The sequence below is a fragment of the Mandrillus leucophaeus genome, unplaced genomic scaffold (genome assembly GCF_000951045.1).
Source record: "Mandrillus leucophaeus isolate KB7577 unplaced genomic scaffold, Mleu.le_1.0 Scaffold814, whole genome shotgun sequence".
Classification (NCBI taxonomy): Eukaryota; Metazoa; Chordata; class Mammalia; order Primates; family Cercopithecidae; genus Mandrillus; species Mandrillus leucophaeus.
This window is the reverse complement of record NW_012108853.1, coordinates 37,490-48,814: the sequence shown is the minus strand read 5'-3', so window position 1 is coordinate 48,814 and position 11,325 is coordinate 37,490. Positions and strand designations below refer to the sequence as shown.

Here is an 11,325-nt window from a genome sequence, read left to right as displayed (position 1 = left end):
TTTTTTTTTTTTTTTTTTTTTTTTTTTTTTTTTTTTTTTTTTTTTTTTTTTTTTTTTTTTTTTTTTTGAGACAGAGTCTTATTCTATCGTCCGGGCTGGAGTTCAGTGGCGCAATTTTGGCTCACTGCAAGCTCCGCCTCCTGGGTTCAAGCCATTCTCCTGCCTTGGCCTCCCAAGTAGCTGGGACTACAGGCGCCTGCCACCAAGCCCAGCTAATTTGTTTTTGTATTTTCAGTAGAGACGGGATTTCACCGTGTTAGCCAGGATGATCTCGATCTCCTGACCTCGTGATTCACCCGCCTCGGCCTCCCAAAGTGCTGGGATTACAGGCGTAAGCCGCTGCGCCCAGCCAACACTTTTCTTTAAACTTGTTAATAATATTTGTTATTGCTATTTTATATATACTAAATTAAATTTTAATTTAGGCTCAACAGATCTCTAATTAAGCAGATAAATGTAGTGAGATTGAGGCATTAGGCAATATTTATTCCAGTCTACATGTATTAGGTTATGATATCATAGGGAACTTTGTGATACCTTAGGTTAATACTTTATAAAATTTAATTCTGTAAAAATTGGCATAGATTTTCTTTGTTAATCAATGCAGAATCCTCTTAGACTTCTCTTTTTATTTCTGCTATGAAGTTTACCTATGTAATAATGTTCATATTATATAGTATGCAATCATATCCTTCATATACATTCATAATATATAAATATTTAAGCTATTAAGTCTTTCAGAGATTTAGTCCAGAGTAATGCAAGGGTTCTCAAACTTTAGCCTGAAAGGGAATCATCTGGAGGACTTATATAGATCCCCTACAGAATGTCGTTTTGGCTAAATTGTGTGTATGCAAAAGGGATGGTACTAATTGGCAAATATACCTGTGTAAAAGAACAGAATCGTCTATATAAAATTATGTAAATTAGATATTAATCAAAATCTAAAATTATATATACCAAGGATTCAGTATTTACCAGAAGTAGTACCATTTACACAAACCTAGTAGCTGGCTTATTTTTCTATTGGCATGTGTGTTTTTATTTGAGAAGCATGCACCCGTCATTGTTGCTAAACTCTGATGAAAATGTTTTCCCTCCATTCCATTTTGATTGACTTGTTATCTGCAAGAACATGTGAGAATGCTAAATGTTGATTTTGAACTGATAAACTCTGACTGCCATATCAGAGAACTACTTCCTAACTGACTTCAATCTTTCAAATTCTTTTAAATATATTTGTCTGTAGGTGTGATGTATTTTTTAGATGTGTATGGAAGTAATGTGATAATATTCCTTTCTCCCTCTTGTTCTTCTGAGGGTAAAATATGACAGAATAAATATATTGTTGAGTTTCCAAAATATTTACTAAGACAACTTTTTAAATAATATCAATGTCAACTGTCATTTTTTAAATTTTATAATTAGCTTTATGAAAATGTGTTGTTTATTGCTTGTTCCAGATCAGATACAACGTCGTAGAAAGAACAGAACAAGAATAACAAGGAAACATTGCAAAATATTGAAGTTATAAAATAAATAATTATTATGTTGATGTGTAAATTCAATCTGTGTTCTTTTTATACTTTAGCTTAAAGTTGCTGTAATTACTTGATAATTAGAAATATTTCTGGGAGAAACAATTGAAAAAGCCTGTCAATTAGCAGGGACTTTAGCCGGAGAGAAGTAATCCAAGTGGAAAAATTGTGCCTGCCTTTACTTCAGATAGTGATGGCCTCAGAAACAAGATAGATATAAGATAGACAAGAGAAAATGTTTCTTGGAAAAAGGTTTATTGAACCTCACAATGGTGAGGCTGTGAAAAGTGTACCTCTGAGATTATCTTAGTTTGCCAAAGATCTGACAAGCACAGTTTAGTACTCGTTCCCCTCTAGGGGCAAAGTTTCAGAGCTTCCTAACTTGGGTGCCTTGGCAAGCTGCAATCCCTCAGATGGTTACTGATGTACCAAGATACTAATTCCTTCAGTCTAGGAGGGCCTGGATAGGCCTGGAATATGTAGACTAAGAAGTCATCTCCTACATTCTTGAGCAGACGCTGCCATTTATCTCAAGGTACCTAGAATATTACCAGTTTCTGTCTGAGCTGAAAAAAGGTGGACAAGACAACTCCTTTGCGTCCCTTTTCTTGCAGTCAAGCCAGTCTATTTATTGTCTTCTACCATGCCAATTTCCGCTTGTCTGGATTCTATGTCTAGAATGTCCTCTTCTTTTCCAGCTTCTATGCAGAGTGTTTCTTAAATAAGAAACAAGACGAATGATCCATAATGGAAAAAAACTGTTATAACAATTATCATAGCTTATAACTTCTGTTTGATGAAAGACAGTATAAAAAGAGTGAAAAGACATATCTTAGGCTGAGAAAAATGTATGAGACTTTTAAAGAAAACTAACTGTTCTTTAAGCATAAAAATAGATTAACAAAAGCTCTGTAACCTTTAACATGAATAAAGTATATCAAGTGTGTCATGTAAATAACTAAACAATAAACTTTTTTTAAAAAGCAACAGAAAATTCTATATTGTGCTATTGATGCAAATATTTGAAATTTCCAAAGTGTAATCTTCAGGAATGTACAACATACATGGAAAAACCGCACAGCCATACATAGGAATACCCATCAGTTTTGTGATTGTGTTCCCTCTGGGAAGGGAAAGAGTGGAAGGAATGGGTATTAACTGGAACATTTCACTTCATTTGGTTTTTAAATCTAAAGAAAAAAAGGTCAAAATGTAAATATACATTTAATCTTCATGATGGGGGTCTCACTGGTACATTATATTCTACAATAGTTGATGTGTTTAAAATGTGTCATAATTCAAATGAAACATTTTAAATGGATGAGAGAGGTCTAAACTCAATCTTAGTAAATATAATCTTAGTTGATTTTATGTATGTATACCACTTAATAATGTCCTCTTTTTGATTAGTATTTGTTAGCTTAATTTCTGCTTCAAATTATACATGTTTTAAGGGGTGAGAGTGTGATTTTTATTTCCCTTCTGTCCTCTTCAATGACTATAATTGCAATAAGCATCTAGTATATAGGTAATAATAATTGTTAATTGATTATACAAAACATGTTCACTAAACTGGAAATCCTCATATGTTAAACAGATTAGTGACAGCATTTGCAAACTACCAGTTCCCAAAGAAACAAATGTGTTTCTATATGGCAAAGTTTCTTTTGAGTCGTCCCACTTTATCCTCTTTCTCTCCATCCCTCAACTACCTTCTCCTTTTGTTCCCAATAACATTCTTCCAAATCCACAAAAATCAAGCAAAGCAGATTTTCCTTACAAATAAAGATGAGCTCTAAAATCCTCTCTGTTCCACCCTCCAACCTGATCAGCCAAAATCCTTGGGATGAGAATAGAAAAAAAAACAGAAATGTTGCTGTGAGTCCAGGGGTATGTCAGAACCCAGACCAGAGTTCTTTCACAGAGGAAGTAAGTTGTTAGAAAACACCCCATCTTATTATCTGAGTATAGAAATTAAATAAATCTGGGGACTATCTAGCATAAATAATTTTTGAGAAAAATAATTACAGAGGATCACAGACGTCTGGACAGAAGTAGTATCTTGCTGATAGATTTTCAAATCTTCCCATTTATAATCCATCAATGTTCTGGTGGATTTTGTTTTAAATAGTTTTATTTATTTTTATTTTATGTTATTTTTATTTTAAATAGTTGATACATTGTTTTGGGAGGGATAGCATTAGGAGAAATACCTAATGTAAATGACGAGTTAATGGGTGCAGCACACCAACATGGCACATGTATACCTATGTAACAAACCTGCACATTGTACACATGTACCCTAGAACTTAAAGTATAATAAAAAGAAAAAATCAGGCTAAAACTTTTGGGAGATTAGGAATCAGTTAAGAATCTTTCAGTGTCTCTAGATGCTAGAAACTTACAAGGACACGAATATACAAATATTCATATAATTTCAGGGAGGCTGTAAGCCTAGGGAAGCTCATCTATGGATCCTTTATGATTCCATAGTCTCCAGGTTAACATACTTGCCTTAAACAGTTCCAGTGCATGGGTATCTGTGTAGAAACAATCTAGAATTATGATTTGTTACTAGATCAGAACTAATTTTATAAGATTTAAATAAATTGTTGATGATTAACTGAAAATGATGAAATTGCACTCGTTCTTTTCAAATTGGCCTGCAGTTTTAAACACACATATATAAACATATGTGTGTATATCCATATATATTAATATATTCATGTATATATTCATATATATGTGAACGTGTATACATATATATGTTCCTAGACACAAAATTCTACAAAATTTAAATGGAGAAAAAGAAAAATAGATCCTTTTGACTATTTTTCTAATCTTTAAAACTTTATTTCTGTTTGCTATTAAGGCAATTTTACCAAAATAGAAACACAGGGCATTGAATTCTTCTAGGCTTATTGCCTGATTTTACTAAGACTTTGAATGTATGATAATTAACAATATTGAATTTCAATGAATCCAGCATACAGGAAAATAACTGGTTTTTAATCATAATGCCATTGTTTCCTTTGTTGACCTCCCAAATTGATGTAACTACTTTACTTATTCCTATTCTAGAAACAAACAGCTCTTCCTGGGTAGGACTTCAACATCATCAGTACTGTCTTCTTGCTCGTCATCTTCACTTACCCTCTGGCTCCTTTCAGCCCCCCTGTCTAGGAAGGAATCCACCTGAGCTCTTCTGTTTTCTCCATGTCATTCTGGTTTCTCATTCACTTGAATGCACACCTTTGGCTCCCTGGTATCTTATTCAGCTTAATCTAAAGATACATTCTCATGATTTACTTCTTTTAATTAGTTCACAGGTCCTTTATTATTGAGTGGCTAGGGCATATGTGTGACTTCGGAACTATACATGTAGCACAAACTGCTTAAAATCCTAGATCTTTTTATGATATTACATTAAACCAGCAACTTTAAAGTAAAAGAGATGTCAAGAATTTAACATAGGGAGAAATGCAAACCATGTGGCTGGTATTTGTGAGTAACTGAGGTCTATATAAAAGAAAACATTAAGAGACAGAAGGAAACCTGCTACTGTGGTGATGGGTATAAAAACTTGAACTACTGTCTAACACTTTCTTTTATCAGCTCTGAAGATCATTAGTATGAGTATGACCATCTTTCTTTAGAAATTGTTACTCATTAATGATGAAAGTGATGATGCTGATAACGGTGACTAATATGTACTGAGTACTTATATGCCAAGTACTTTGTGAGCAGGTTCTCTTTTAATCTTTACAATAATTCTACGTGAAACTATAAAACTTCCATTTTTATCTATGCTCTGAGGTCAGATAATCCTTGCTGAAACCGGAGTTTGAACTCGGACATTCTGACCACAGAGTTCATATTGTAAATCACCAGGTCCTATTATATCCCTCATGGAAAATTGAATCCAATAGTTCTGCTCTCACTGTTTCCCTGTCTATTCTCCATGAACGATGGCTTCTTAGCCATAATCATTCATAGTCATCCAGTCTTATGGATGGGAATTCCATCTATTCTTTGACAATCCTAAGATTTTTTTTTTTTTTTCAGGCTGGATCCCGCCCCTTGAGCTCCAGACTTCTGTATTGACAATTCCAGTTGGATTTCTAATACATATCTCAACTTGATCATATATAAAACCAAATTCCTGGTTTCTTCTTTTAAACTCTTCATCAGTATCTGATAAAATGACAACTCCACTCATCTAGTTGTTTAAGCTAAAAATGTTAGAATCTTCCTTCGCCAAGCCTTTCTTTTACATGCCAAAATTATACTTCTGAATGCATCTAGGTATTTGACCACTTCCTCACCTCCATTGCTACTAGTGGGGACTAGTCCCACCCACCACTGTCTCTTGCCTGATGAACTGTAATGGCTTCCTAGTACATCTCTCTTCTATCACTTTTGCCCCAAAATAGCATAGAGAAGTCAGGAGTCTTTTAAAACAAGTTATATCATTCTTACTTAAAAACCCCTTTAAAACAGAAAGCATGGAGTTCTCATCTCACTCAGACCTAGACCCTGGCATCAACTCTGATCTCTTTCTCTCCTTCACTCCCTCTACTTAGCGATAGCATCCTCTGTGTACTGCAGGCCTACTCCTTCTATCTTGAGTGATCCTTCTACAGATATCTGCATGGTTAGTTCCTCTGATTTCTTCACACCTCTGCTCAAATGCCAAGTTTTCCCTAGCACACTAAAATAAGAAAACTTGCTCCCCAAACTCTCCTTCTCCCTTTACCTGCCTCATTTCTCTCCATAGCATAAAATACCATCTGACTTCCTGAGTATTCACTTGCATCTCCCCAGTTAAAGTGTAGGCTCCATGACTGCAGAGATTTTGTTTGGCTTACCTCCATATCCCCAACGCCCAGAACTATGCCTAGCACATCATGTTTGTTGAATAAATTAATAAATTTACACTTCCACTAGTGATGAATGCGAGGGCCTATGTCATCAACTCATCCCCAAGAACATGAATTTTTGTTACTTTTTCTTAGCATGGAAAGAAATTCACTGTAGAAAGCAATTCTCTATCAGAAAGCAGTAAAGTCAGATATATATTTGAAATGACTTTTGTTCTTATTTGTGACCAAACAACTAATAGGGTTTACACACAGCACTCTCATAATTAGTATAATTACTTAAAATGTGGAGAAATTAAAGCATGCAAAAGTGTTTCAAAATTCAACGGTGTTCTTATTAGTAACTGCTGTTATTTACACTTCTCTCTGGGTTGCCCAGGAGTCTCATTATGTTATTCCAATGGCAGGGCAGACGTTACAAGTGACTGGGATCTGTTTGATACTGGTTTGCAAAGGACCCTCTCTCTATTTCAGTTCCTCCTTGAATCTTCTCTCCTGTTTAATCAAAGAGGGACTTTCAATAGAATATTAAAGGGAGCAGAGAAAGCCAAGCACAGATTATGCATACTCCTTAATCCTCAGAAATAGCTTTTCTTCATCACCAACTCTTTGGCATGGGAAAGATCAGAGGAATTTTTCTTGTTGCTGATTTTTTTCCCTAACGTTCCCAGCCTTCACATTTATAAAGAGGGAGTTAAGACTGTAAGTCAAGAGTAGAAAGAATTTAACATCTGCAAAGCCAGGCCCTATTTGGAAAAAAAAAAGAATAAGTGTGATTAGATCATTCTGTTAATATTCATCACAGAAATTTCTTTTAGGCAATTCTTTCAAAAAATATTTAACTCCTTTTTATGTATAAACCCCTATTCTGGACACTGGAGCTAGATCTGTTTCCTGCCTCACAGAGCCAACAATCTAGCAGGGGAAACAAAGAAAATCACAAATTTATGCCAATAATTGATACAAATTAAAAGTAATCACATTAAGACATACAGAGTAAATATTGGCTTCACCAATAAATTAAGTTGTAAAAGTTCTATAATATGAAAGTCTGAACTAAAAGGGCTTGGATTATGAAATACATTTGTGACTTAAAGTTAACAAATTGAGAAACATATATTGAAATAGAATCCATATGAAAAGAATTATTAGATCATTCTCTAAACCATCTGTAACCCAAACCTTAGCATCACACAGTATACCCATATAAGAACCCTGCATCTGTCCCCCTGAATCCAAACAAAAAGTCCTTGGAATATTAAAATAAATCATTCTCCAGATCAGTAATATCAATGGGAGGAAAAAGATGAAAACTATAGACATTGTGCTATTAGGAAAGATCATCATGATTATAAACATTGCTTCCTCAGATAGGCCCTTTCTAGTCATGTTTCTTCTATTATGCTCTATCACAGCAGCACTCTACTTGTTTCATTGTGGACACTAATCATAATCATTATATACATATACATAAAATGATTATTTTATATATTTATATTATTTATATAATATACTAATTTGTTTGCATTGTTTATTTGTTGATTATCTATCCCTGTAGTAGAATACCCCCTTCTTGAAGGCAGGAACATTGTCTGTGTTGTTCTTTTTTATAAAGAACAGAGCTGGCATGTAGTTGATGTTTAATAAATATTTATTCAATAAATAAATTCCGATAAAAATATAAAGTGAACCCATTATATCAGATTCTTACTCTGCATATTTTTATTGAATGTGTATCAAATATGACATCCTCAGTACCTTCGAGATACTTTTTCTTATAAAACATGTTATACAAAAAGAATTCATAAGCATCTACCCAAGAAAGTGCCTCTCTCCTGCACTTAACCAGTCCTACAAATCAATTAATACCTTTATAGGCTCTGTTGGTGAAATTAATTCCTTGCATTTTAAGAAGTACATAAGAAAAATGAAATCTGCCTTTTTTAAATGATCATTCACAATTTTTAAAAACAGATTGTATGTTTATCAAATTGTTGTGTTTTCACTGTAAATAAACTTGAAGCAGTAGTTTTGATCAGCATACCACATATAAATGAGAACACAAAAATAAGGGAGGGGAAATGAATTATAATTCTGTTTTGCTGCTTATAGAAAATGTACATATTAGATATTAAATATATAGATATAGATCACACATATATCTTTATTTTATACATGTAAAAATACTTATTATAAGAAATTGGCAGCTGGGTGCAATGGTTCATGTCTGTAATCTCAGCACTTTGGGAGGCCAAAGGGAGTGGATCATCTGAGGTCAGGAGTTCCAGACCAGCCTGGCCAACGTGGTGAAACCCCATCTCTACTAAATATACAAAATTTAGCCAGGGCATGGTGGTGGGTGCCTGTAGTCCCAGCTACTCGGGATACTGAGGCAGGAGAATTGCTTGAACCCAGGAGATGGAGTTGCAGTGAGCCGAGATCACGCCACTACACTCCAGCCTAGGCAACAGAGCGAGACGCCATCTTAAAGAAAAAGAAAAAAAAAATGCTCATGTGATTTAGGAAGGTAGAAAGTTAGAAGATCTGCAGCAGGCAAACTGGAGGCCAAGGAGAGCCAACTGGTCTAGGTTCTAGGTTGAGTCCAAAGGTATGAAAACTAGGAGAGCCAACAGTACTAGTTCCAATCTGAGAAGTGGTAGGCTTGAGACCCAAGAGGAGGCAGTTAGTTATTCAGTCTGAGTTTAAAGAGAGAAGACTGATGTTTCGGCTCACCCAGTCAGGCAAGAGGAGTCCCTCATACTTAGCCTTTTTGTTCTATTCACTTCTTCACTTGATTGGATGAGGCACGTTCACATTAGGGAGGGCAATCTTCTATACTCAGTCTACCAATTCTAATGTTAATCTCATCCAGGATAACCTTGACTGACTCTCCAAGAATAATGTTTGATCAAATGTTTGGGCATCCCATGGCCCAGTCAAGTTGACAGAAAATTGACCATCATAGCTTCTCAGTTCAGGTACCCCCTTAGTGCAACTTCCCTGCCCCTATAGTCTGATTTAGTACATTATCCTCCCTTGAATTGCTTGGGAGCACAATATCCTTTTTTGTATTCTTCAGAATTCTTCTCACTTTCCAAAAGTATTACATTTTAAAATAGATGTTATTGACAGAGGAAAATGTTAATGACAAAACATTAAGTATGAGAAGCAATTATGTTTCATTTGTGTGTCAAAAAAGACCTTCTTTTTCTTTTCTTTTTTTTAATTATACTTTAAGTTCTAGGGTACATGTACACAACATGCAGGTTTGTTACATGTGTATACGTGTGCCATGTTGGTGTGCTGCACCCGTTAACTCGTCATTTACATTGGGTATATCTCGTAATGCTATCCCTCCCCACTCCCCCCACCCCACAACAGGCCCCAGTGTGTGATGTTCCCCACCCGGTGTCCAAGTGTTCTCATTGTTCAATTCCCACTATAAGTGAGAACATGCAGTGTTTAGATTTCTGTCTTTGCGATAGTTTGCTCAAAGTGATGGTTTCCAGCTTCATCCATGTCCCTACAAAGGACATGAACTCATCCTTTTTTATGGCTGCATAGTATTCCATGGTGTGTATGTGCCACATTTTCTTAATCCAGTCTATCATTGATGGACATTTGGGTTGGTTCCAAGTCTTTGCTATTGTGAATAGTGCCGCAGTAAACATACGTGTGCATGTGTCTTTATAGCAGCATGATTTATAATCCTTTGGGTATATACCCAGTAATGGAATGGCTAGGTCAAATGGTATTTCTAGTTCTAGATCCTTGAGGAATCGCCACACTGTTTTCCACAATGGTTGAACTAGTTTACAGTCCTACCAATAGTGTAAAAGCATTCCTATTTCTCCACATTCTCTCCAGCACCTGTTGCTTCCTGACTTTTTAATGATCGCCATTCTAACTGGTGTGAGATGGCATCTCGTTGTGGTTTTGATTTGCATTTCTCTGATGGCCAGTGATGATAAGCATAAAAAAGGCCTTCTTATATATTTAAGGTGAATTGAAGTGCTGCTCTGGGTGTCTTTGATTTCTTTTCTCTGTGCACCCACCACCCACTCAGTACAGCAGAGGCCAGTCCAGCAGCCACTGTAGCAGCAAGGCCACCTTAGCCTCAAAAATCAGGGAATAAGGGGCAGACTTGGAGACTAATACAGGCTTGAAACCTGTTGCCTCTCCTGCATTTATTATCCAAGAGCCAGAAACTGCATGTCTAGTTTAAATACATATTTATATATGTATTCATAAAGGACAGTATTTAGCAAGCTCATAAGAAGTTATGTGGTTGAAAAAAATGAAAATAGAGGGAAAAAAAGACCTTGTTAAGATAACTTTTCTTTTTCAAAATAAAAAGTTTTAAAGTCACTATCAGGCCAGGTGCAGTAGCTCACACCTGTAATCCCAGCGTTTTGGGAGGCCGAGGTGGGAAGATCACTTGAGGTCAGGAGTTCAAGACCAGCCTGACCAACATGGTAGAACCCTGTCTCTACTAAAAATACAAAAATTATCCAGGGGTGATGGCGTTCGCCTGTATTCCCAGCTACTCTGGAGGCTGAGACATGAGAATCACATGAACCTGAAAGGCGGAGGTTGCAGTGATCTGAGATTGCAACATTGCACTGCAGCCTGAGTGACAGAGCAAGGCCCGGTCTCCAAAAAAAAAAAGTCACAATCATAGTACCGTACTTAATGTACCGTACTTAACTATAAGCAATTTTGAGTGTATTATAGGGAATAGAAATTGTTACTATATAACTCATTAAAACATTCACAAAGATATATCTTATTTAGTAGTTCTTTTGCTCTATTTGGTATTAAACATGTGTCTCACCAAAGCATAGCTGTTCAAAATTTTATAAGCAAAGAATTACAGTTGTATTTGCAAATACTAATCAACGAGTGTT

The 11,325-nt window shown here is 35.5% G+C and overlaps 1 protein-coding gene across 1 annotated transcript in view; it reads right to left on the bottom strand.

The window, feature by feature from the left end:
* Positions 1–6,612: 6,612 nt before the first annotated feature.
* LOC105530363 (chromosome unknown open reading frame, human C3orf79) overlaps positions 6,613–11,325 on the bottom strand; it is a 24,933-nt gene continuing 20,220 nt past the window's right edge. The window contains 2 exon segments of the mRNA XM_011967884.1: positions 6,613–6,913; positions 8,177–8,192. Coding sequence (XP_011823274.1) covers positions 6,834–6,913; positions 8,177–8,192 — 96 coding nt within the window. The 3' untranslated portion in view covers positions 6,613–6,833.